The sequence below is a fragment of the Erythranthe guttata genome, chromosome 13, assembly GCF_056151865.1.
Source record: "Erythranthe guttata isolate IM_541 chromosome 13, IM_541, whole genome shotgun sequence".
Classification (NCBI taxonomy): domain Eukaryota; kingdom Viridiplantae; phylum Streptophyta; class Magnoliopsida; order Lamiales; family Phrymaceae; genus Erythranthe; species Erythranthe guttata.
The window spans coordinates 1,648,645-1,676,446 of NC_142545.1; the positions used below are offsets into that span (position 1 = coordinate 1,648,645).

General features: G+C 35.3%; 3 protein-coding genes and 1 pseudogene across 4 annotated transcripts; 2 read left to right on the forward strand and 2 right to left on the reverse strand.

Moving 5' to 3' along the window:
- Window positions 1-573: 573 nt before the first annotated feature.
- On the reverse strand, window positions 574-3,066 carry LOC105954541 (uncharacterized; annotated as a pseudogene).
- Window positions 3,067-7,374: 4,308 nt separating this feature from the next.
- On the forward strand, window positions 7,375-26,202 carry LOC105972052 (beta-amylase). 2 transcript variants are annotated; one of them, XM_012996985.2, is made up of 8 exons: window positions 22,045-22,424; window positions 23,102-23,167; window positions 23,278-23,676; window positions 24,386-24,550; window positions 24,637-24,900; window positions 25,010-25,219; window positions 25,571-25,810; window positions 25,885-26,202. In XM_012996985.2, the coding sequence occupies exons 1-8, from the start codon at window positions 22,206-22,208 to the stop codon at window positions 26,077-26,079; spliced, it is 1,758 nt and encodes a 585-aa protein (XP_012852439.2). In that variant the 5' UTR covers window positions 22,045-22,205; the 3' UTR covers window positions 26,080-26,202. The 2 variants fall into 2 exon arrangements, with proteins under 2 accessions (XP_088683587.1, XP_012852439.2); XM_088827461.1 differs by lacking the exons at window positions 22,045-22,424; window positions 23,102-23,167 and adding an exon at window positions 7,375-7,589.
- BAM5 (beta-amylase 5) lies at window positions 14,961-17,578 on the forward strand (the record flags this gene model as incomplete). The annotated part of the gene is given in 7 exon segments (XM_088827497.1): window positions 14,961-15,173; window positions 15,175-15,339; window positions 15,557-15,721; window positions 15,808-16,071; window positions 16,177-16,386; window positions 16,904-17,143; window positions 17,226-17,578. Coding segments are annotated over 7 exon segments (1,410 nt in total), but the record flags the coding sequence as incomplete, so codon positions are not given.
- MEF22 (mitochondrial editing factor 22) lies at window positions 17,482-20,540 on the reverse strand. The gene has a single exon (XM_012996984.2). The coding sequence runs from the start codon at window positions 19,907-19,909 to the stop codon at window positions 17,774-17,776; it is 2,136 nt and encodes a 711-aa protein (XP_012852438.2). The 5' UTR covers window positions 19,910-20,540; the 3' UTR covers window positions 17,482-17,773.
- Window positions 26,203-27,802: the final 1,600 nt, after the last annotated feature.

Below are 27,802 nucleotides of genomic sequence, written 5' to 3' on the forward strand. Positions count from 1 at the left end.
TTGAACACCTGATCAGATCTAGTCAATGAAATTTTATATATCCATTGGATATTTTTCTTTGTGCAAGTTGATATTAGTTCAATTATAGAGTGCGTGGATCAGAAGCAAATCTACATTCATAGCCCGTTTGGTAAGCCCTTACGTCTGATAAGTATTTTTAAGAGTCGATAAGCTGTTATGTCTTATTTTTTGAATAATAAATTTATAAGCTATTTTTATATTAGATTTTGACTTTGTTAATTGAGAATCATATCTGTGGATACTGGTGTTTTACACTAGGCCAAAATGCAAGACTGGCGACGTTTTTTTTCGCGACGCTTTTGCGTTCGTCGCCTCTTTGCGACGTTTCTGAGCTACAATCGTCGCTGAAAGTGGAAAACCCAGGTTTAGTTCAAAACCCTCGCGACGATTTTCTGAAATAGTCGCTACTTCGCCAGGGGCGGACCGTGAGACATTTAGGTGGGGGGGCTGAACGTATGATAAAAATAATGAAAATATAAACAATATAAAAATAAATAAATAAATGTGGTTTAATTTTTTTTTTGACAATAAACCAAATCTTCAAATAAATACGTCCAAAATAATACATCATTTAAGTTGTGCTCTACGTTTTTTCTTCGAATAGAATTCATCTATTATGGAATCTGTACTAAAAAGATCAGCAATTTCCCTTTCAATATGTAGAAGCATGCAATCTCCAAGGAACCCATCTTCCATTTTGTTCCGAATTCTAGTTTTGGTAAGCTTCATAACAGAAAAAGCTCGTTCTGTGGTAGCAGTAGACACCGGAAGAAGTAAGATCAAACGAATCAACCTATCAACTAGATAATATACTTTGGATTTTCCCGTCTTTGTTAATCCTTCGCATAGTGCTGCAAGAGTAGACAAATGACATAGGTCTTGATGCTTAGTCATGTCAAGATGATAATGCTGCAATTGAAACTTCAGGAGGAGCCTATCTTGTTCTGTGAAATCTGCAGGATAATATTTCTCAACAAGAGTGCAAATATCACCTACTTTAAAGGACTTGAATGAATCACTTGGGTCCAAAGCACAACTAAGAGTTAAAAGTTCCATTGTTTGCTCATTAAATCTGCAATTTAACTCTTTCATCTGTGTGTCTATGGTAGTCACAAATATATCAAAATGAAAATGATGCTCCATCGTGATATTAGTATCTCGTGGCTGGTGAATCGACTTCCCCCGACCTACTTTATGAGTAGAATTCATATCAGGCATCTCAACTTCATTACTTTGGCAAAATAAATTAACATCATTTAAAAAACTATTCCACCCATCATCCCTCAAATTTTGAAGAAGTTGTTTTGTTGTTGAGACTAAATGCATAGCATTCAATATGTCTTGGGATCGTTGTTGCAAAGCTTGACAAAGAACATCAGTAACTCCCATTATCCTTTCCATCAAGAGTAAGATAAAAACAAACTGAAAAGATGTCATGGCAGTATAAGCAAAATCAGCGTCACCGCGTTGGGAATAATTTGCTCCATCAGATATAATGGTTTGAAGCACACTCCCAGTAGCACTAAACATTTTCTTCAAGCTACACACAGAAGAAAAGTGGGAACCCCAACGAGTATTTCCAGCTCGTTGTAAATTGCCAATTTGATTAGCTCCACTACCAGTTTCAAGTTCATTAATAGATATCAAACGAGAAATTTCAGCTTGTTGTGCAGTAATTAACTCACCGGTTCTCTTACAAGAAGCGCCCACAATATTTACAATGGTGTCCAACTTTGAAAAAAATTGATGAACAAGAATTACCTCTCTTGATGCCGCCACTAATGCCAACTGAAGTCGATGAGCAAAACAATGTACGTAATATGCATACGGACAATCTTTCAAAAATAATGCTTGTAATCCGTTCCATTCGCCACGCATATTGCTTGCACCGTCATAACCCTGCCCTCGAAGATTATCAATACTTAAAGCATGATGAGAAAAAATTGTTGAAAGTTCATGTTTAAGAGTCAACGAAGTTGTGTCTTTGACGCTTACGATATCAAAGAAACGTTCTTGGAGAACACCTATTTTATCAACAAATCTTAAAACAAGAGCCATTTGTTCCTTTTTGGATTCGTCTCGTGCCTCATCAACAAGAATACAAAACTTAGAGTCACCAATATCTTCTCGAATTTTATTTCTCACCTTAGAAGCAATAATATGCAATATCTCCTTTTGAATTGTCGGAGAGATGTACTTGGCAGTGGGAGGAGCTTTATCTAAAACAGTTGCAGCTACTTTTTCATTATAATTTGCCAAAAGCTTCACCATCTCGCGAAAATTACCTGAATTTTTTGACGTTGGGCCTTCATCATGGCCTCGAAAAGAACATGATTGATATGCAAGCCAACGAACACAGTCAATTGAGGTTTTAAGCCTCAAACGATTATTCAATATTTCTACCGATGACTGTCTTTGCATGACCTTGTCTATATGCGCAGATTGATTCATTAGATCCTCGCATGATTTTAAAGAAACACAATGCTGGGAATTATGGCCTCCAATATGGCGTAAAAAAGCACAATTTTTTCCTTCATTTACTTTCTTCCAATTTCGAAATCCTTCCACCATAAATGTATTCGCGCCAAAACGTACATTTGTCTCACTAGCAAAAATAAAGCATGGCAAACAATAAGCAGCATCTTTAGTCGGAGAATACTCTAACCAAGCCGGAAATTTGGAAAACCATGCATACTGAAATCGTCGGCGATTGCCTTCATTACCTGAGTAAGGATATTCAGGTAAATAAAATTGATATGGCCCTAACTTGATATAAGTACGGCGAATTTCGTCCTGTTTTTCGACAGGATACATCCAAATTTGAGGTCTTTTTCCCGGATCACGTTCCAAAGAATTGATATCAAATTCTTCATTAAGCATAACCCCAACTGTTGTAATAGCTGTTGTAATAGCCGGTTCAGGACGTTCTTGTTCATGATCGAGAGAAGAACTATCAACATTAGATGTTGATGATTCTTTTTTATTACTTTGGAAAAAGGCGTGAATCGTATTATTTTTCAATCGTTTGGGTTGATTCGAAGACATTAGTACAATCGACCTACAATAAATTTCAAAGAATTCAATATAGTAAAAAATAAAAGCCCTTTAAATAAATTTTATAAATAAAATCATCTATGCTTCAATAAAATTCTTACATATAATTAAAGAATAAGAAATAATAAAATAAAAAAGATAAAAAGAAGAGATGAAGAAGTTTGATAATTACCGTGAGATTTTTCTTCAATGGAACGAGGTGAAGAACGTGTGAAGAAGATACGGAGATGAGAGAATTAAAAGGGAAGAAACCTATTGTTAAACCAATTCCTATTTTAATAAAATTTTATTTCTTTTAAAACTCTTTCTCGAATTGAAATACAATTAAGATATTATTATATATTATTTACTAATTAATAAAATTTTCCAATTTTACTTTTTCTCGGCAGTGGCCTGATAACTTTATTCCTTTATCTTCCTTCCTTTTGTATTAATATATAATTTATATTAAATACTTATAGTGTAATTATATATATGTATATATAAGTAATATTTTTTTTCCAAATTCTTGGGGGGGCAACAGCCCCCCCTTCCCATACTGAGAATCCGCCCCTGTACTTCGCGACGCAAGATCTATAAACGTCGCACGTATGAAAAAAAATTAAAAAATAATTTTTTTGGCGACGAAAACTACCTTTCGTCGCAAGATTTACATATATTGGAATTTTATATTTGAAATCTCGCGACGAAACGGTAATTACCGGTCTGCCTGTCTCCAATAATTAACTCTCGCTGGCCACGTTCTGTAGGGATCATGGAATCAATAGTAATAAGCCCGATTTGAAGGGGCTCGTATACGAAACGCCGAGAAATAATACCTGGAGCGGGAGATTCAATTAATCGAGATTCAGAAGCTGGAATTCACCTCTACCATCAATAGGTTTAGCTAGGGCGTTTATAACACGACACAAATAAGCCCCACTCGTTGGTATCTGAGTACTTGCAAGTATTTTTTTTTTAAAAGATTTTCTAAGTTTTCCAACAACTTATTTTTATTAAAAAAAATAAAAATAAAATTGGAAAATCACCAAATACTTTTGAAGAGCTTATAAGTTCTTAAATATTTTATAAGTTAAAAGTTGTTTTTACAACTTATAAACTTAGCCAAACACTTTCTCAATATACTTACTGGTTTTCTTTTTTTTTTTTTTTTTTTGAGTAAATTCAAGTCCATTACAAGGGAAAGTAGGGGAGGGGGACTCGAACCCTAGACATTTACCCTATTAATAAAGACTAGTTACCAACTCTCCTAATGAGGGTTGGTTAATATAGTCATTGGTTTGAAAATGTGATGAATCGTTAGCCTATGGCTTTCAAGTGATAAAGTATGCCGATTTTCAATAATTGATCTAATTGTAACAATTGTTAATACAAATTAATTGATCTAATATCGCAGTTGTTAAGGTAAATTACTTTTTTAGCCTCGCTTGAATTAGACAAGCACTTTCATAGCTTGTTGTATTTCTAAGTACCATAATTATTTTTTAAGTGCACGAACAAGTAAGTGTTAAGGATAAAAAATAAAGCTAAAATAAATAGAAATTGATTTAGTTCAATATAAAAGGCCTATAATTTTCTCAAAAAAAAAAAAACAATAGTAATAATAATAATGATAAAAGGCCTAAATCTCATATTTGTACATATTTCCTCAAAAAATTTCTATATATAATGTTGCATTCAGTGGGTAAGCTAGTGTAGGGCTACGAGTGATCATTATAACCGAGTATTGTGTGTATTATAATGCTACTACTATACACAATTAATTCATTATATGACTATATGAAAACTAATTATCCAAATTAATGCATTTGCATATGGAAATATCAAGAATGGAAGGGGCAAGTAAAATTGGAAATTAGTAAACTGTGAAATATTTGAACAATTATTTCTATGTTACACACAGTGAAGACTACACCAGGTGATTTTATACCGTTGATCTACACACACCAATGTAGGTGTGTGTGTTTGCGTTCTTATGAATAGTAAAGATCTACCCAGTGTATTTCACTCGATATAACATAATATACATCTGAACATAGAAATCAGTGAACTTTGAAAATTGAAAGTAGCTCTAATGTCAGCCGTTTGATTCTTATCCACTTAGGATTTCAAGACAAACATGTTTTAATCAACGAGAATAAAATATATAAACATAAAAACGAAAGCGTACATTATTTCGTGAAATTAAATCCTTGAAAGTAACAAGTGATTTTTGTTTTTTTAGGACAAAGGACATGTGACTCTACATACCAAAGCCAATAAGTCAAAATCATGACCATTTTGAGTAGTTCTCCCTCTTTAGGCTTTTTCTTCAAAAAAGGGAAGAAAAAAAAAATCGCGAAAAATAAAAGAAAAAAAAAAAACAGAAACAAATTGAGTGATTATAATTTGCCACGCCACGATAAAAAGATAATAATACCACCACATGATTGGCTTGAATTATTTTCAAAGACCCCACGTGTGCAATTTCTAGAAACCTCATTTTCAAAACGTGTTGAAAATACACATGTTGCTGACTAGGACGAAAATGACCTTTGGTACTTTGAGGTGACAAGAAAAAGGGGGTGCATGCATTAGAACTTACACGGTAATTAGTACACGATTATTTCTATGCTATATCTCGGTGAAAACCATATCGGTTGTTTTTTTACCGTTGATCTAAATAATAGGGGACTCTGATTATCTTTTCTCAACCGACCGTTCTAGATGTCCACCTAGAGGTGGAAATCGAAATGAAAATTTTGAATTCAGCCAATTTCGAACCTAAAATATCCGAAATTAGAATAGTTTTGTTTTTTCATACAGATTTTCAAACCATTTTTTTGGAACGAAATTAGAAATGTGTGTAAAATTATCGAAAATTTCAATTTTCGATCCAATTTTGAATATTCCAATGTTTTCCGAAATATATAATATTTTATTATTATATATACATGTTATAATATAATTTTACAACACCATTTAACCAAAAATGAAGTAAAATACCATTTAACCTATTTTTGTGTCGGAAAAATAGTGTTTTCGGTCTTCCATGATTTTTCTTACAAAAATTAAACTAATTAAATTATAAAATAATACTATTTCGTCATTTCACCAAGTTTAGATGGAGTTTGGTTTGGTATCTGATGGTACGTATTTCATCAAATATGAAACTAAATTATAATTTTATGTTGTTCAATTTTGGTTCCCATGTTCCAACATTTAGTAGTTAATGGAATATGGCCTAAAAAAATTACACTTTTGACCTCTCATATTTACGACTGAAACACTTTTGGTCCCTTTTGTTCTGAAAAGAAATTTTGTTAGTCCTTCGATAGTTTTGCCTTAATTTTATAAAATATATTTTTAACTAACCTGAATAAAAAATTAATGTGTCTTCAAAGAAGATCACTACGAGCAACAACGAAACTAATATAGATGATGAAGTTGAAGATCATATTTCAAAATTACACGTAAAGTTCTTACAATACTAAGAAAAGTTAGGGATGATAGTCAAAGGTGATATCAACTTTAATAAGAAAAACAAAAATCATAGAATAGTATTTTGTTAAGTTTTTGATCATATATTAATCATAATTGTACTATGCGTTACAAAACTATAACTTGATAATTACAAAATTATTAATTTTATATATTAAATGGGATGTATTAGAATTTTTAAATATATATATATATATATATATATATATATATATATATATATATATATATATATATATATTTCTTATAATTTTTGCGAATTATTTGTGACCGAGTTGGGAACAACAAAAGTTATTATTTAAACGAGGATATTAATTAGTCGAAGTTCTATTATAATATACATGTATAAAATAAAATAAAGGGTACATTACACCTACACCCTAAGATATACTAAAATAACTTTAATATCCCTATGGTATTGATAATTACAGCCACACCATTGAAACAATTACCAGAGCGAAGATTTCATGTCCTAGGGATCGATATGCACTATATATGTTTTGCGCATGGCCGTTAATGCTACCATAGACGAAAATTTACAAATCTTATATATAATAATGAGGATTTAAAAAATGTTAGAAGATCCATGTCACCCCGTAGCTCTATATTGTCTCCACCACTGCCTGAATCTAATGGTCCGTTAGAACCCTAACGGAATAACTTGTCCAATGCATTATTCCGTTAGAGTTCCTAACAATGTTTCAGGGGTTAATTGTAATTACCAGTACTATAGGAACCTTAAAGTTATTTTAGCATATCTCAGGGGTGTAGGTGTAATTTACCATAAAATAAAATAAGCAACAACAACAGCCGATAATACTATAAAAGCACCTCACTAATTCAAGATGTTATATCATCACAAATTTCATTACACAAAAACAAAAAAAAAAACAAAAAAAAAAAAAGAAAAAGGAAAAAAAGAAGAAGAAATGCAAACTCAGACATCTTCTCCTCTTGTCTTGGCTCAGACAAAATCTCCATTAACCCACAGCATTCCCATGGCTAACTACGTCCCACTCTTCGTCATGCTTCCGGTAAGTCCTCCGAACACGCCGCAACATTTTTATCGGAAAAAAAAAACGAAAAATCGTGAAATAATTCTTCCTTTTGTGCGTGTGTGTTTGATCTATGTTATACAAATGTAGCTTGGAGTGGTTACGAGGGAAAACGAGTTCCCAAACGAAGCTAAGTTCGAACAACAACTCAACGAACTCAAAAAAGCCGGTGTCGACGGTGTAATGGTGGACGTGTGGTGGGGTATATGTTAAGTGTATATTTTTACACTTTATCGTATCTTTTTATTTGAGCTTTTGGTGTGTTTTAACGATAATTGGTGCTTAAAAAGTTGATTTATCGTATTTTAGGTACAAATTGAAGAATTGGAAAAGTATGGGGTCAAAACTGCAATTTTGGCGAAAATATGGGTCAAAAGTGAAAATATCAAAATTCTGAAGAAACAAGGCTCGGACCCCCGTCCCAGTTTTAGTGCAAATTATGGGACCCCCGTCCCATACCCCGAAGTTGCGCAGTAAAGGGATTTTAATTGCACAAGGAAACTGCCTTCTTCCCCAAGTTCTTCACCCTATATAAGACCAAGCCAAGCACACAATTAGGTATCTTTTTATGCAATTTCAAGAGCAACAAAGCAATAACGAAGACGAAGAATTCGAAGACTTCAAGCATAGATTTATCCGTCTATGATTTATTTTATTTGCGTTTTTGCTTTAATCATGAGTAGCTAAATTATTTGTTTCTAGGATTTTATTTGGAACCCTATGTGGGATTTATGAACCCAATTCTATGATTTTATGCAAGTTTTAATTCCGGATTATTTCTTCTACTTGTTTTATTAAGTGCATGAACTTGATCAACTTATGTGCTTTTATGTTATTGTTAATCGCATGAATCGGAAGATCGGGTTAATAATTAGAACTGTGGTAGAAGAGCCTTTGTGGTATTAACATAGGAATATAGTTAATCTCTTAGGTAGCCATTATTGAGATTTGTGCTTAACGCTGTGTTCTAGAATTAATTGCATAGGAATATAGTAATTGAATCTAGAGTATTAGAATCGTAATACACGCGGAAGCGGGTTATGATTATTTTAGCATCTCAGGTTAATAATCCGGGTTAATTGCTTGCATAATTGAAGGAATTGGGGGAATAATAATCACATAGGGGGAAGAATAAAATCCTAGGCTCGTTTACTCTGATAAATCTTCGTGTTTAATTTGCTTTCTTGCTTTGTCGTTTTAATTTGCTTTTTAATTTATTTTAGTTAATTCTCTCTAAAGTCGACTGTGTAGGGTGGGCTTGATAATAATTGGTAGAATTTAGCGTCTAGGATTAGATAATTAAATATTCCCTGTGGGTTCGATATCCGGACTTTTAGTCCACTATATTACTTGTACGATACGTGCACTTGCGTGTAGGTTTTCGCCGAACAAGTTTTTGGCGCCGTTGCCGGGGAATATTTTAATTATTTATTTTATTCTAGCTCTAGATTTGAACAATTTTCACGATTCACCCATTTAATTTTCGTTTTATTTTATTTTTGTTTTAGGTACTTTGTATGCACAGGAGACTCGATCTTGCTAGAGAGCCGTTTGATCCCGAAATCGAACGAACTTTTCGAGCCGCTAGGAGACTACAACGCGCAAATAATATAATGGAGGACGAAGAACGCAGGGCAGCGGGTAATTTACTCAATGCCAACGGAAACCAAGTCCAAGACCCTCCCCTTCAACTTCCAGCACAGCCAGCAGTTCGGCCACGGGCACTTCAAGATTACATAATCCCGACTCATGACGGATTCCGCCCTAGCATCCAATATCCACCCATTGAGGCGCACAATTTTGAGATCAAGCAAGGCCTTTTGACGATGCTCTAAAATAACGGGCTATTTAGTGGGTTGGCAGGTGAAGATCCCCATCTGCACATTGTCAATTTTCTAGATACCTGTAATTCCCACCGTCAAAACGGCGTTTCCCAAGAGGCGCTTCAATTAATTCTCTTCAAGCACTCCCTACAAGGAAGAGCTCGCCAGTGGTTAATGTCCCAAGCCCCCCACTCTATCTCGTCGTGGCCTCAACTCCTCAACCTTTTCATGAAAGTCTATAGCTCACCCGAGAAGGACGAGAGAATCCGGCGAGAAATTCACAATTTTGTCCAAGAGCAAGGCGAGCAATTATACGAGGCATGGGAGAGATTTAAAACTCTTTTGCGGCAGTGTCCAACACATGGAGTCGAACAATGGCGGCAAATCCACATCTTTTACCAAGGGATTAACGAGAATGCACGAACCGTCTTAGATGCATCAACCGGAGGTAATTTTATGAGTCAATCAATACCCGATGCGTTTATCATGTTGGATCAAATAGCTCAAAATCGGTTTGCCAAGTCAAGCGAGAGGACGGTTAGTGGAGCTAAGAAAGTTCCCGGAGTGTTGGAGTTAGATGCAATTACGGCCCTTCAAGCTCAAGTGACCCAAATTGCTCAACAAAATCAACTCCTTCTACAGCACATCAAAGCAAGTCCACCACAACAAGTCCAAGCAATCGATTCTCCATGTTGTGAAATTTGCGGTGGAAATCATTACACGCTCCAATGCCAACAAGATGTGGAGTCGCTCAACTACGTCAACAATGCGCCTCGCCAATTCCAAAATCAAGGGTGGAGATCACAAGGGCAATATGGAGGAAATCAACAAGGCCAAGGATATCAAAGACCTCAAGGTCAATTTCAAAATCAAGCCCCTCCTCAACAAAGCTATCAAGGCAACAATCCACCGGCCCAAAAATCAAACACGGATGAGATATTGGCCCAATTCATGACCGCTACCCAAGCCTCGTTGCGAAATTTGGAGAATCAACTTGCTCAATTAGCTTTGAATCAAGAGAACCGTCCGCAAGGAGCATTGCCATCGAATACGGAAGATCCTCGAAAGCAAAAGTTCGAGACGTGCCAAGCTATCGATTTCAAAATCGAGAAAAAGAAAGAAATTCAAGTCAAGCCGCAAGTCACTGTAGCCGAATGGGTTGAGCCAATCCCATATCCACAAAGATTGCTAACAAAAAAGATCGAGGTCGAGACGTGCCAAGCAGTCACCTTGAAGAACGGGAAGCAATTGGAGGAAGCCCCACGGAAAGAGAAGAGAAACACGGTAATCGAGAAGCCGAAAGTAAATGAGGAAAAAAAATCAACTCATGAAGAGCCACCATCAACGGTGCCTTCACAAGTCCCTCCAATTCCTTATCCTCAAAAGTTTATAATGAAGAAGCTCGATGCCGAATATCAAAGATTTTTGGACAAGTTGAAGGAAATTCGCATAAATATTCCTTTCATTGAAGCACTACAAAAGATGCCAAAGTGGGTGAAGTTCCTCAAGGACCTCGTGAAGAAAAGTAAGAAATTGCAAGGGAACGAGATGATCCAACTCACAGAGCAAATTAGTGCAATTCTTACTCGGCCTCTTCCACAAAAACTCGGCGATCCAGGTAAGTTTACTATTCCTTGTACTATAGGAGGTAAAAATTTTAGATCGCTCATTGATTTAGGCGCTAGCATTAATCTTATGCCTTATTCAACCTTTAAAAATCTTGGGTTAGGAGAAATTGAACCGACGGCTATAACTCTTCAATTAGCCGATAGATCTTTGGTTTACCCAAAAGGTATTTTAGAGAATGTGCTAGTGAAAGTCAATAAATTTATCTTCCCTGTTGATTTCGTGATACTAGATATAGATGAGGATAGGGAGATACCTCTTATCGTAGGGAGACCGTTTTTAGCCACGTCGAAAACTCTCATTGATTGTGCTAGTGGTGATCTTACAATGACTGTGCATGATCAAACAATCAAATTCAATGTTTTTAGTGTTAATAAAAATCCATGTGATAATAATGATTGTTTTGCTATTGAGCTTATGGATTTTACAAATAATGAAAAATTTGATGTTTCGATCTTGGACAATGGGAAAGCATCTTTGAGTGCAGGAGATGATGGCGGAAACGAAAATCGGAAAGAGCAAGTTTACTTCATCGACTCAATTTCAACTCCTCCGAGAGAAAGTCATACGAGTTTGAGTCTTAACGGCGATGAGAGTGCAAGGAAGATGTTGCCACCCAAAGACTCGAGCAAATCACGAGAGAAGGATGAGTCAAGCTATTGTGGTTGTAAGGAGAAAATCAAAAAGGAATTGCACAAAGGACAATTGGTGTTATTGTGCAAATCCCGTCTTTGGTTATTTCCAAGGAAGCGCAAATCAAAGTGGTCGCGGCCGTTTATTGTCCAAGAAATTCTTCCTCACGAGGTGGTTAAAATAAAGGAGCGCGATTCAAATCGTACGTTCAACGTGAAGCGGAGCCGGCTCAAACCATATTGGGAAGCGAGTGAAGATTGCCAAGTGACTTCGGTCACTTTTGCTTGAAATTAAAGAAGCAACGTCCGGCTGAAGACTTTAAACTTAGCGCTTCTCGGGAGGCAACCCGAGCTTTATGTTTTCGTAGTTTTCTTTAATTTTTCGTTTCGTTTTTATTTTCATAGGCATACATTCTAATTAATCTATTTGAATTTTAATTTTCAGGGTCGAAAACGTGGTCAGGGGGTCCAGACGGCCGTCCGAAATTGCAAGCAAAATCCCAGACGGCCGTCTGGGAAACAGAACGAAGAAATTTCATCTCTGCCCATGGGACGGCCGTCCCAAAACATGCCTATTTTGTGGGACGGCCGTCCCAAAACCAGGAAGCAAAAAAAAAAAAAAAAAAAAAAAAAAAAATTTGCACCACTGCCTGTGGGACCCCCGTCCCAAAAATAGGTGTAAATTTGGGACCCCCGTCCCACAACCAGAAAAAAAAAAAATTCGTTTTGCCTTCCCGCCAATTCTCATACCCCGATGACGACGATTCCGACTAAATCAGGTGTTTTCTATCCTTAAACTTTGTGCTAATTTCGTTGAGGGCAACGAAAATTTGAAGTTTGGGGGTGAAAAACATGTTATTTTTGTGCTTATTTGTTTTAGTTTGCATGCATTAGGTTTTATCGTTTTTATTGTTTTTCTCGTTTTTCCGAAAGAAAAAAAAAAAAAAAAAAAAATTGCTTGAGTCGAATGCATCGATGATTTATGATGATGAGAGATGATCAATGTTTGATGATGAAATTGCTTGTTTTATGTGATAAGGATTTGATGTTTGTTTAGCTTTCGATTCAACGGGACTTAGAAGCGAATTATTGCTAGGAATCACATTTTGTGCATTGCTTTTGTTGAATGTTTTGTATTTTAAATTTGGAACTAATTTGTGCTAGATCATGCTATGTTCGGTTTTAAGACTCACCTTAGGAAATTTATGATACGACGTATTGAGTAGCGAGTAATTTGGGATATGATTTGGGCCTTCTTTGAACCGTTTGAGCCTTTCAAGCCGACCTTTTTATCGAAATTTTCCTTAGAACCTTGATTTGAGCCTCGGAGAAAAGGTGTTCTTTCTTTTAGCCAATGTGTAAGGTAGAATAGGTGGAGATTCTTGAAAAATTACCCCTTGGAGTTCGGTCTAAAAATTTTTAAGGTCCTTCTTCTTCGAAAAAAAAAAAAAAAAAAAAAAAAAAAAAAAAAAAAAAAAAAAAAAAAGAAGACAAACATCTATGCTTCTATATACATATAAAAAAAAAAAAAAAAAAAAAAAAAAAAAAAAAAAAAAAAAGAGAGAAAAAGAAGAAGAAGAAGAGACTAGAAGGGAGAAATAAGGACTAGTTGTTGAATTATTTTTGAAAACTCGATCCATTGCCTCAAAAGCAAAAGTGGAGACTTTGGAACTTTTGAGAATCGAGTTTATTAAAGTCCGTAGAGGTGAATTCATTGTTTCAAACGCCTATCTTTCAAATTTTGGCGTAATCACCTAAATTCAAGAAAAATAGCCACATATACCCATATTTCCTACCTCGAACCAAAGAGCCTAACAATTGAAAGCCACAAAGCCCCAATGATCCCAATAGCTTAATGTTCGATATTAGTAGAGTAGAATAATTTGGTGAGTATTTGGAGTCAAGCATATGCATGTAAGTATAAATTATTTCTATATTTAATTTGCAAATATTGGATGCTTGAAGCAATTGTATGAATTGTGGTTTTTTGTAATGGTGAGTGACTAAGTGTTGTTGAATTTTGAGCTTGCGAATGCCTAAGAATTGTCATTATAATTACGAGCTCTGAAAGCGTGAAGTTGATCATTGATCTATGTGATGAGATGTACTAGTTGAGTTATTTGCTTATTGGTAGATTTTGCTTGAGGACAAGCAAAAGTTCAAGTTTGGGGGTGTGTTAAGTGTATATTTTTACACTTTATCGTATCTTTTTATTTGAGCTTTTGGTGTGTTTTAACGATAATTGGTGCTTAAAAAGTTGATTTATCGTATTTTAGGTACAAATTGAAGAATTGGAAAAGTATGGGGTCAAAACTGCAATTTTGGCGAAAATATGGGTCAAAAGTGAAAATATCAAAATTCTGAAGAAACAAGGCTCGGACCCCGTCCCAGTTTTAGTGCAAATTATGGGACCCCCGTCCCATACCCCGAAGTTGCGCAGTAAAGGGATTTTAATTGCACAAGGAAACTGCCTTCTTCCCCAAGTTCTTCACCCTATATAAGACCAAGCCAAGCACACAATTAGGTATCTTTTTATGCAATTTCAAGAGCAACAAAGCAATAACGAAGACGAAGAATTCGAAGACTTCAAGCATAGATTTATCCGTCTATGATTTATTTTATTTGCGTTTTTGCTTTAATCATGAGTAGCTAAATTATTTGTTTCTAGGATTTTATTTGGAACCCTATGTGGGATTTATGAACCCAATTCTATGATTTTATGCAAGTTTTAATTCCGGATTATTTCTTCTACTTGTTTTATTAAGTGCATGAACTTGATCAACTTATGTGCTTTTATGTTATTGTTAATCGCATGAATCGGAAGATCGGGTTAATAATTAGAACTGTGGTAGAAGAGCCTTTGTGGTATTAACATAGGAATATAGTTAATCTCTTAGGTAGCCATTATTGAGATTTGTGCTTAACGCTGTGTTCTAGAATTAATTGCATAGGAATATAGTAATTGAATCTAGAGTATTAGAATCGTAATACACGCGGAAGCGGGTTATGATTATTTTAGCATCTCAGGTTAATAATCCTGGTTAATTGCTTGCATAATTGAAGGAATTGGGGGAATAATAATCACATAGGGGGAAGAATAAAATCCTAGGCTCGTTTACTCTGATAAATCTTCGTGTTTAATTTGCTTTCTTGCTTTGTCGTTTTAATTTGCTTTTTAATTTATTTTAGTTAATTGTCTCTAAAGTCGACTGTGTAGGGTGGGCTTGATAATAATTGGTAGAATTTAGCGTCTAGGATTAGATAATTAAATATTCCCTGTGGGTTCGATATCCGGACTTTTAGTCCACTATATTACTTGTACGATACGTGCACTTGCGTGTAGGTTTTCGCCGAACAGTATAATAGAGGCCGAGGCCCCCAAGCAATACGACTGGTCTTCTTACGTAAAACTATTTCAACTTGTCCGAAAATGCGGTCTCAGAATTCAGGCAATCATGTCTTTCCATCAATGCGGTGGCAATATATGTCGGTGACGGTGTTTACATTCCTATTCCGGAATGGGTTCTTTCCGTCGGAGAAGAAGATTCCGATGTTTTCTACACTAACAAATCGGGGAATAGGAATCCGGAATACCTCTCTCTTGGTGTCGATAACCTCCCTCTCTTTCAGGGTCGAACCGCCGTTGAGGTATGTATTACGTAGGGGTGGTGTGCTGAGATTTCGATCTGAATATTTTCGATTTTTGAACAATGTTTTGTCATTTCTAAAAATAATGAATTTTGGTGTTATTCTCGATCCGATCCGTCTGATTTATCCTACTTGCTACAAAATTGCTCGGTTTAAAAACTGTCGTATAAGAGGAGATTCTTGATAATTATGATAATCAAAAAATGATCATGTGTAGATGTATAGTGACTTCATGAAGAGCTTCAAAGAGAACATGTCGGACTTTTTGGAAGACGGAACGATTATCGACATCGAAGTAGGGCTTGGTCCAGCTGGCGAACTCAGATACCCATCATATCCAGAGACTCAAGGATGGGTATTTCCGGGCGTTGGAGAATTTCAAGTGAGACTCGAATTTCATTTCAAATAATATAAAATCAACGAAATTCTATAACAAAATAATAAACATTTATTTGATCGCGTAAATAGTGCTATGACAAGTACTTGAAACAAGATTTCAAAGCGGCCGCAGCAAAGGCAGGGCACCCGGAATGGGATTTGCCAGACGATGCAGGAACGTACAACGACACCCCCGAAAAAACGGGCTTCTTCGGGCCAAACGGGACCTACCAGACGGAAAAGGGAATATTCTTCTTGAAATGGTACTCAAATAAGCTAATTGAACATGGTGATCAAATTCTTGATCAAGCCAATAAAGTTTTCCATGGATGCAGAGTCAGAATTGCTGCCAAGGTGAGTCTTGAAATTGTTATTTTTATTTTTTTATTTTTTATTACATACTAATATATGGGATAATATTATGTTTCGAATTATTGCATGCATGAAAATCGAAAACAGGTGTCTGGAATTCACTGGTGGTACACTGACGATAGCCACGCCTGTGAGTTAACGTCGGGTTACTATAACATGAAAGACAGAGACGGGTACCGTCCGATCGCAAGAATGATATCGAGACATTATGGTACTTTAAACTTCACTTGTCTCGAGATGAGAAATTCGGAGCAATCGGCTGACGCTAAGTCTGCTCCGGAACAACTTGTTCAACAGGTTCAAGATTTAATAACCTTTTTTCGTTTGTTCTACGTATCTCTCTCTCTCTCTCACACATTCGAACATGTCTAATCGTTTGGTTCTCAAGATAAGTGTCCAACATAAAATCCCAAAATCAGCCAAGATAAGATAATATCTCGTTTTTTTCCTCCACTGCGGGCCAGCCTAAAAAAGTTATTGTCATAACCAAACATCGAATGCGGCCAATTATTTTAATTAATCATGACTTATCTTACTAACGAAACCAGACCTAAATTTGTTATCATGTATATGAAATTCCTTAGCTCCAAATTCTTTCATCCAAAATCAGACACGCGAATTTCTGACAACAAAGAATGTAACTACAGTTAAACCTCTATAAATTAATACAGTCGGGACTGGAGAAATTCTATTAATTTTGCAAAATATTAAATTATCGAGTTAATAATTTAGCGCGTTCTCACCGAGTTGGGAGAAGAAGAATTTATTATTGAAGCGAGATTACTAATTTATCGAGATTCTACTGTATGTGCAGGTTTTAAGTGGGGGGTGGACAGAGAAAATTGACGTAGCTGGTGAGAATGCTCTATCAAGGTACGATCGAGATGGATACAATCAAATCCTCTTGAATGTTCGGCCAAATGGGGTCAACAAAAACGGGCCCCCAAAACTTAAAATGGCCGGAGTTACATACCTTCGCCAGTCGGACGAGCTTTTTGAGGCCAACAACTTCGAGATATTTAAGCTATTTGTGCAAAAAATGCATGCTGATCGGGTAAATTACTTTAAAAAAAGACTTCATTTTGCAGTGTGATTTGTAGTCATTGTACAATATTTCTATGATTTCTCTCTTGCAGGAGTATTGCAGGGAAATGACCGATTTACCCTCATTGAAGAGGTCGAAACCGAAGATTCCAATCGAAAAACTATTGGAAGCAACAAAACCTATTGAGACATTCCCATGGGATGGAGAAACGGATATGAGTGTCGGTGGAGCTTTAGATGATTAATTTGAACAATTTGTTGTTGAACGAATTGTTTCCGATCCTAAACTAAGATGCATTATGGTTGAGGTGAAATTCTACGGAGCGCAACTTCTATGTTGTCTGTGAATAAGAATAAATAAATTTCTCGATTTGTAATTCAATAAACGGTGAGATTTGTTTCTCATTTTGCTATATCTAAATAAATAAATTTCTCAATTTGGCTATGCCTCTTCCTTTATTCAACTTTTTTCCATATAAATTTCATTCAAGAACCCCGAAAATTCAATCGATTTCAGTCACCAACCAACATGCAAATATTGAAGTCACCAAATCACTAAAATTAATTACTTTCGACATTTTAAACTGCATGCATACCTTCTTCATGCTTCGTTTGATTGATGTCGAACTTCTTCAGACACTCACCAATAATCTCCACACGAACAAACCCCATCCTTAAAGTGATGAAACCGGTTCGCATCTCTTACAACAATCTCCCGGTCAACAAACTTCGATATTAATTTGGTTGCCAAATGGCAGTTCACACATGCTCGTAAATTCTTCGTAATCCTAAGTGTAGTTCCATGAGATGTACTGATAAGCCCGTACGCAATCGCCACTCTCTCACTATGATTGCACAAAGTCATCTCTTTTTCTTCTTTGTCCAAATCATGCAAAGCAGATTCTGTATCCGGAATAAATCCACACTCCAATAACATAATCTCCAACCACTCGAGCTTCTTATATATCTCGTCAGATCTCGGGTGACACCTGTCGCCCATTCGAAAAGCCTCCATCTTCCCATTAATCTCGATCATACTATATCCAAAATCTTTGTTCAAGCCCTTCGATTTCATAAGTACTCTGACTTTTGCCACACCATCCCACATTCTTGATGATGCGTAAATATTGGAGAGCTGAACGTAATATCCTATATTTAGAGGGTCTAAATTGAAAAGTTTCTCCGCAGCATATTCCCCGAGCTGTACACTGCGATGTTTCTTACATGCACTCAATAGAGCTCCCCAAACCGAGCCGCCTGGCTCAACGGGCATCGTATTTACGAAATTGTACGCCTTTTCTAAATAACCAGCTCGCCCCAACAAGTCGACTACACCTGCATAATGTTTCTGGTGAGGCTCTATTCCGTAGTCTTGCATGCAGAGGAAAATTTCCCATCCTTCTTCTACGAGACCAGAATGACTGCAAGCTGTAATAAGGCCGAGGAAAGTGACATCATTAGGGCGGGCCCCGTAATTCTTCATTTCTTGAAAGAGATGAATTGCTTCTCTTCCTCGTCCATGTAGGCCATAACCCATTATCATCGCACTCCATATTACGACATCTTTCTCTTCAATTTGGTTAAAGATTTCACGTGCCGAGTCTAAGCTTCCACATTTGGCATACATGTCAATCAAGGCTGTCTGAACAATTACGTCGCGTCTGACAGTACTATTATTGACAAAATCTTCCATCCATTTCGCTTGATCGAGCGACCCCAGTTGAGCAGAAGCCAAGACGGAGGATTGTACAGTCACAGCATCGGGCTCAATGTTTCTTGATATCATCTCGAAGAAAAGATCCAATGCTTCAGTGGCGTGTCCGTTTTTAGCAAAACCCGAAATCATGGAATTCCAGAGAATTACATCTTCGACCTCGGTTCCATCGAACAAAGATTTTGCAGCTGTTACGTACCCACATTTTGCGTATAGAGATGTAAGTGAAATTCGCAAATCGAGCTCGAACTCGTGTCCGGTTTTAATGACCAAACCGTGGAGACATCTTCCTTGATTCAAATCCTCCATATCCGAATACGCCTTAATAACACTAACCAAAGCTATCCAATCGGGCTTCACATGCAATCTTCTCATGTCTAGAAAAATCCTCGATGCTTCGATAGGATGCCCATTCTGAGCACAAGCAGAGATCATCAAAGTCCACGAAACAACATCCTTACTACGCAACCCATCGAAAATAATACGAGCGCAATTATTTTCCTCGCACGTTATATAAAATGACAAGAGCCCATTTTGCAAAAACACATCTTTTTCGAACCCGTGTCTGAAAATTTGCGCATGAACCACCCGACCATATCCGATACTCTGTAAGCCGCCACAGGCTTTAAGTACATGAGGAAACGTAAAAGCATCGGGACTAACGGAAGCCCGGTGCATTGTGGAGTATACTTGGATAACTTTATCCAGCATGTTGTGCATGGAATACCCCCTGATAATCGCATTCCATAAGTGAACATACTTGTCGGGAAATTCGTCGAACACGTGGCGTGCGTAGTCGATTTCTCTGAGATTTGAACTTGTATTGATGAACTTGGTTATTATGAAACCGTTCTCGTGCAGGCCGTGTATGTATAATTGGTTGTGGATTTGATTGAGATGGGCTGTGTGTGTAGATTTTTCGAGAAGGGAGGTGAAGAAAGACTCTGCGTCGGTTGAGCTGTGGCTGCAGCAGCAGTGAATTCCGCGACGGAATTTGAAATAGAGGTCGGAAATCTTGATCCTGGATTTGATTGTACGTCGATGTACAATAGTAAATGACATAAAGATTCTGAATTTATGTGAGTAAATGTGGTGCTGTTATCAGAAATCAGTATTGAAAAAATGAATTCTTTTCTTTTTTAACAGCTATGAACAAAATTGTTTGTTTTTTCTTTTTCTTTTTTTCTTTAAATAATTTTATACATGATTGTTACATTGCAAGCACTTGAAAATAATATTGGATTCAACATATGGAACCGTTTTTTCAGCTCGGCTCAGGAATCCACTTTGACGGCAGCACCAAATCGGTATAATGCACAAAGCCCAAATAGAAGCCCTAGATCTACCCTCCGATTATAACTGAGTTGACCCACAAGTACTCAACTAGCGAACTAAGAATCAACTCACTGAAATTGTCGAAACACTCGCGTAGTTCTTCTTTTCTCACTAAGTTTCCCTCACTCACACTCCATCATCGAAGAAAAAGGAGAAAAAGGAAGAAGAATGAACAATGTCTCACATCTCTCTATCATAGTTTGCTGCTTCACGAAGCAACGGTCAAAGACAGCAAAACTGGCTTCAAATTAATGATCTCCATGTACGACGACGAATGTTGAAGAAAGTCGCCAGAAAACGACATGGAAGAAACAAAAGAAGTACAACACAAGAAGAGAAAGAGTAGAAAAAGAAACCGTGAATCAAAAAAGAGAGGTAGGATTTTCAAATCTTAGCTTATAAAGTATGAGATAAACGGCAAATATCAGACCGTCTGAATTAAACGATCAACATCAGTCAAACCACTTAAATCGAGCCTAAGTTAGCTAATATGCCCATCCGAGGATTGGGCTGCTCGATTCTTGTGTTTATAGGCCCTATTCACACATTAGAAAAAATATATTTGGCCACAAACACTAACATAAAGATTTAGATTTTTTTTTTCTTTTTTCTTTTTTTTTTTTTGTATGATAAGTTTAGAATATCACATTAATTTAAGCAACTTGAATGGAAATATCAGATTTCTTAACCATAATTTTGACGCTAATATTAGATAACTAGTTTTCATATTTTTGCATTGGAGTTGCTCTACTACTCGATTAATCAACAATAACGACCTCTTGCCAATTGATTCTGAGTAGCTTTATCAAGATCTGAAGCAAATTGTGCAAAAGCTTGATCTCGTTTAAATAATATTTGGTCAATCCTTAATTTTACTTTGGTTATCTTAGTTGATGTTGAGTCCATCTATTCAGGGGCGGAACCAGAATTAAAATGTAGGGGGGAGACTAACTAAAATTTTGGGGTTCGGGGCAGCGCCCTGTAAAAAAATTTAGGTTCACAAAACATTGCAAAAAAATAAGTTTATATTACTATTTTTTAATAAAATATCATATATATTATAATTATATCATATTTTAATCATCACAGAAAATTCTAAATTAATTCAAATTATTCTAATAATGTATTACACTTAATATTTCAGGGATTCATGGCACGATCTCAAAGCATTGATAAAAAAAAATTCAAAAATAAGTAATATTTATAAATTTTATTTAAAATAATACAAGTTTTAAGCATCTTATTTTATATTTTACATTAAATATGATATATTTATCTATAATTTATATAAGATTATGGAGAAGAAACAAAAAGAGTAGTAGGTTAAAACACATATTTACAAAAATTTTGTGGGGACCAAAAGTAATATTCAAAAAATACAATACTAAATACTTAAAAAAAATAAAAAAAAAATTATTCGGGGGTCATCAGCCCCTGCCCCTTGCAAGTACCACCCCTGCATCTAGTCATGTATTGTTCATGGCTAGAAGGGCAAAAGTGTCATTTCTTTTGAGCTTTAATTAAGTTAAATGATTTTAAGCAAATAAAAATAAGCTCATTACTTAAACTTAATTAAAAGTATTTTAGGGACATTAACTATATTCATTGTTGTGATTAATATTTTCATTTTTTTAATAATGTAGCAACCTGCAGTTAACCATATAGGTGCATTTGAGTAAACTTACACTCTCGTATAATAGCACACTATGCTAACTATGTGTGACAAGTTCGATCTACTGACCGTTGACAAGAAAATTCGAACCTGAGTTTGTTCTAACCGCTAGGTCATCGTTCGAAAAGAATTGGTGACCACCATCCATCTCATCCCACCATTAGTCTATAGTCTTTTATTTCCAATAATAACCAAAAAAATGCCATTTTCGTGTTTCAATTCAATTCAATAAAAACACAAGTGGGAAAACCAACTCAGATATTTTTCATCATCTTCTTCTTGCAACTATACATACAAACCAACCCTCATCATCATATATATATCCCTTTAATTATTAGTACATATACATATATGCATATATATATCATGTCTAGTATTAGTAGTACTATCGTTGTGTCGAAACAAGTCGTCGGAGTTGTAAATCATCCTCAGCATTCAGACAAGAGATCAAACGGACAACAATGGCATCAGCTCAAAGACAACCTCAAACGACGACCGTTATTATTCAGTTCCGACAAAAGAACACTCGCCAAAATCCGGCCTCTTCGGGCTATTGTCACCACAGCAGAGGTAACTAATTAGTAATTCAACTCATTTTATTTACTCTTTATATAATTAACAATAATTGTTTTATCAAAATTTTCGATCCTTGTTAGTATTATTAAATTAGTCATTCTGAATTATCCATGTTTTAAATTTTATAACCACCAATGGATCGATTGGAAAATGTGGTCATGGATAGTATTTTCTGAAACCGACGATTTTGGTCCAAGGACGAAGCAAAATGTGGCTGTGTAAACTTTGATGCGTACGATAAATATCGACAAATTTATTTATTTATTTATTTATTAAAAATTGTATGTATTCACATGCATGCCAGAAATTTGTGTTACATGACAAACATCCTAGTCATTGTCATGGGCCAAGAAACTCCAACATATTTCAACATTTCCCTGTCATAATTTTTTTTACCATAAACAAATTAATTTTATTGTTATTTTTATACATGTTTTTTTTTTTAAATCAGAATCCAAAACCAACATTCCGAAATGATTTTAAATATTCCAAAATGGTTAATTCCGATCCGTTCCATCCGATTTCCAGGCCCAAGTCCAATTATTTGTTAATTTGAAGCTGATAATGCTTGTTTGTTTTCCCAATTCCTCAATATATATGCACTTATTACAAAATTAAAAATAAATGAATTAATTAACCAAGACATCGCTTCTCATCTTGTCTTTTTTCAGACAATTTCTCCGTTAATCCGCAATAGTGTCATGGCTAACTATGTTCCCCTCTTCGTCATGCTTCCGGTAAGTCCTAACACGCGCGCAACAATTTCTCGTTTCCAATTCTTCACCCAAAAAAATAACTAAAATAATTCTTCGTATGCGTGTGTTCTCACGTTAAACAATATGTATAGCTTGGAGTGGTTACTAGAGAAAACGAGTTCCCGGACGAAGCCAAGTTCGAAAAGCAACTCAACGAACTAAAACGAGCGGGAGTAGACGGAGTAATGGTGGACGTGTGGTGGGGTATAATAGAGGCCAATGCCCCGAAGCAATATGATTGGTCTTCTTACGTAAAACTATTTCATCTTGTCCGAAAATGCGGTCTCAGAATTCAGGCAATCATGTCTTTCCACCAATGCGGTGGCAATATCGGTGATGGAGTTTACATTCCGGTCCCACAATGGGTTCTTTCTATCGGAGAAAAAGATGCTGACGTGTTCTACACTAACAAATCGGGGAATAGAAATCAAGAATACTTATCTCTTGGTGTCGATAACCTCCCTCTCTTTCAGGGTCGAACCGCCGTTGAGGTATATATGTATATTTACTTATTTAATACGAGTTTTTTTCCTTCCTTTTTCCTAGATGGTTCTAAACATTTGTTTAGGGGACCGATGATGTATAAAATACTTATATGCATGCATTAGGGGGCATTGAGTTTCTTCTGTGGGCATATCTTGCTGTCAACGACAGCAATTTGTACACGTGCGCGTGTATAATGTGTGTGAGATGCAAATTAGTGGTTAACTAACATTACCAAGGGTAGAAATCGAACAGATCGGATAGGAATTAGCACTTTCAGAACATTTTCATTTACTTTTTGGAAGTGGATAACTAATTCCAATTCCATTCCAGAAAAATATTGGACATCGGAATGAAAAACTTGTTCCAAATTCGGAAACTTTTGGATTGAAATCGGTGGAATTCGGAAATTCCGTGTCTTTAGCTATACTACGAAATACATAACGATATTAAAATCGAATCGAAAATCGTAACCTAATATTATTCAATTCCCGTTCCAAAAAAGTTGGAAAACTCGGAATCGGAACTTTCTGAGCTCGGAATGAAAAATATTGTTCCAAAAATCGAAAAATTTCGGATCGGAGCAAAATTCGAAATTTCCATTCCAATTTCCAACCCTCACCATTACTATTTCAGAAATGATTGATGTATTGGTTAAGTCTAGTATATATTCAAATTTCATTGTGATTTGGATTCAAATTAATGATTTATGTGCAGATGTACCGCGACTACATGATTAGCTTCAAAGAGAACATGTCGGACTTTTTGGAAGACGAAACGATTATCGATGTTGAAGTAGGGCTCGGTCCAGCTGGAGAACTCAGGTACCCATCATATCCAGAGACTCAGGGATGGGTATTTCCTGGCATTGGAGAATTTCAAGTGAGACTCGAATTTTATTTTAATTTAAACCCCTATAAGAACAATAAATAGCTATAAAATCCCTTTCTATTTGATTGCATATACAGTGCTATGACAAGTACTTGAAACAAGATTTCAAAGCGGCCGCAGCAAATGCAGGGCACCCGGAATGGGATTTGCCGGACGATGCAGGAAAGTACAATGACACCCCCGATAAAACGGGCTTCTTCAAGCCAAACGGGACCTACAAGACGGAAAAGGGAATATTCTTCTTGAAATGGTACTCAAATAAGCTAATCGAACATGGTGATCAAATTCTCGATGAAGCCAACAAAATTTTCCAAGGGTACAAAATCAGGATAGCTGCCAAAGTGAGTTTTAATTTTATTTTCTAATCCATATCACAAATCTATCTATCACAAGGGATAGATAATATTATATTATCTTGTATGAATTCTTGCATGCATACAATGAAAACAGGTGTCAGGAATTCACTGGTGGTACAATGACGACAGCCACGCCTGTGAGCTAACATCGGGTTACTATAACATGAAAGACAGAGACGGGTACCGTCCGATTGCAAGAATGATATCAAGACATTATGGTACTTTGAACTTCACTTGTATGGAAATGAGAAATTTTGAGCAATCAGCCGAGGCTAAGTGCGCTCCTCAACAACTTGTTCAACAGGTTCGAAAATACGTATTTATGTATATGTACTCATCAAAACATGTTTTTTTTTTCGATCCCATGATAGATATGCCTAAAATCAGACATAACCTAAGGCTCCGTTTGGATTGAAGGAGTTGAAAATCACATTAAAGAATGAATTATATCGAACTGAACAAATAGTCCACGTGTTCAAAAAAAACTATATAGCAAAAGCCCCCAATGTGATAAAAAGTCGAGGACGAAAAAATCCTATAGAGTTGATCGTGGATTCTACTATTTTTAGGGTAAAATGACATAAATACCCCTTATTAATTTAATTAATAGTTCATTTTAAGGACCAAATTACAATTTACTAATCATGTGGTACAGGTTCTGAGTGGGGGGTGGACAGAGAAAATCGACGTAGCTGGTGAGAATGCTCTACCGAGATACGATCGAGCGGGATACAATCAAATCCTTTTGAATGTTCGGCCAAATGGGGTCAACAAAAACGGGCCCCCGAAACTTAAAATGGCCGGAGTTACATACCTTCGCCTAACCGACGAGCTTTTCGAGCCCCAAAACTTCAAGATATTTAAGCTATTTGTCAAGAAAATGCATGCTGATCAGGTAAATTTATTTTTTTCAAGAAAACAAGACTTTATATATAACTTTGCAATGCTGATTGATAAAATACTCCGCAGGAGTATTGTCGTGAAATGACCGATTTGCCCCCGTTGGAGAGATCGAAACCAAAGATTCCGATCGAGAAACTATTGGAAGCAACGGAACCTATCAAAACATTCCCATGGGAGAGTGAAACGGATATGAGTGTTGGGGGTATTTTAGCTGATTATTTGGACAATCTGTTCAACAAGTTGTTTTCGATCCTAAACTAAAGATGTATTTATTACATGCATTATATGTTGTCTGTGTACAACCTGTATAAATTAATACAATCGGGACTGACAAAATTCTATTAATTTAGTGAAATATTAAATTATCGAACTAATAATTTAGTATATTTTTTATCGGATCGGGACATGAAGAAATTATTATTTCAGCGAGGTTATTAATTTATCGAAATGGTAAAAACAATAAATTCATGTCTCAATTTGTAGTTAAATAAGAAAAAAAGATTGGATTTTTTTTTCCTTCTACTTACTGAATTAAGCAGCTGCAGATTTGCACAGCGCGTGAATCATCTTCTCCAATGCTTTGGAGTCGGCCGATTAGATTTGGGGATTAATTTGAGATTCCAAACCCTAGCCCTGATTTTTTTTTTTTTTTTTCATGGGGTCAGAAATTGGGTTGAAATTGAATTGGAATTTCCAAATTGGCAAATTCCGCTAGTTTAATCTAGTTATAAGATTCCCATTTTCAATCACATTTTAATTTCTAAAAGAATCGATATTTTTCGAAAACTACAATTGTAAAATCAATAATATATTTGATAATGTATGTGAAAAGAAAAATAAAATTTTGAAATTCCGCCAATTATGATTCAAAAAATTTCAATTTTGAAAAAAGAAAAGTTCATTTTAATTTCCAATTTTTTTGGGGGTCAAATTGGAATATGTTCACAGTTCACTTCCAAAAGAAAAAAAACGGAAAGTTTTACTTCTTAAAAGATGATATTATCCTCCTAATTTACTCTCTATTTTTTTTATAAGACCCTTCCAATTTACTCAAATCCAACAAGAATTAGATTGAAAATACATATTTTGGGCAAAGTGCACCGACTTTTATATTTTGAAGGAGGACAGTCTCGTCTTTGTATTTTGAGGTGGGAAAGTGCGAAACATGATTCTTTTGAGGAGGCGAAGTGCAATTTGCCCTAAAAATTATATTCAATAACAGATTTTTAATTTAACTTTTCTAGAGTGATCAAATTAATTTGATATTTAGCTAATTATTTTGTGTTTTTTTTTCTTTCTATTTGTTCGAACATATTATTAATACGGTAATGATACTTGGCCAGAATTTGGCTTGCCAGAAAATGGCATTTATGTAATTATGAGAAAAGTAATAAAGCCTATTTACTAATTTACCCTCAAATTAGAATATTTGAATTAAAATTTATTCAGTTTCTCTCTACATTTAATTATTATAATTTGAAAGTTCAATGCATTAAATATCATATTACAACTCCAACAATAAACATCAATTCATCCAATCTTCTTTATTTTGTTGTTCTCTACTTCTCTAAAAAAATCGAAATTTTAAATCTTCTTAATGTTTTCATCTTCTTCATGAAACAAGCTTAAATTCTTAAAAAGTTAAACTTCAGATTTTTTTATATGATATAAACCTTAAAAGCCTGGAAATATTTTTTTCATTAATTGTTGATTTAATTAATTTATATTACTACATATATAAAATTACTCCCTATCTAAAGGTATATATGTGATAAATGAAATAGATTACTAATTTACGGATTGGAATTTTATGTAATATTTTTATAATACTTCAAAATATTCATAGATTTTCATTGACACATGTGATTTCTTAATTATGCTATTATTTTGTAAAAAAAAATTATAATCTCTTTATATTTCAATTTTAAAGTTTATAATTATTAAATTATTGTTTCTTATGATTATATATATATATATATATATA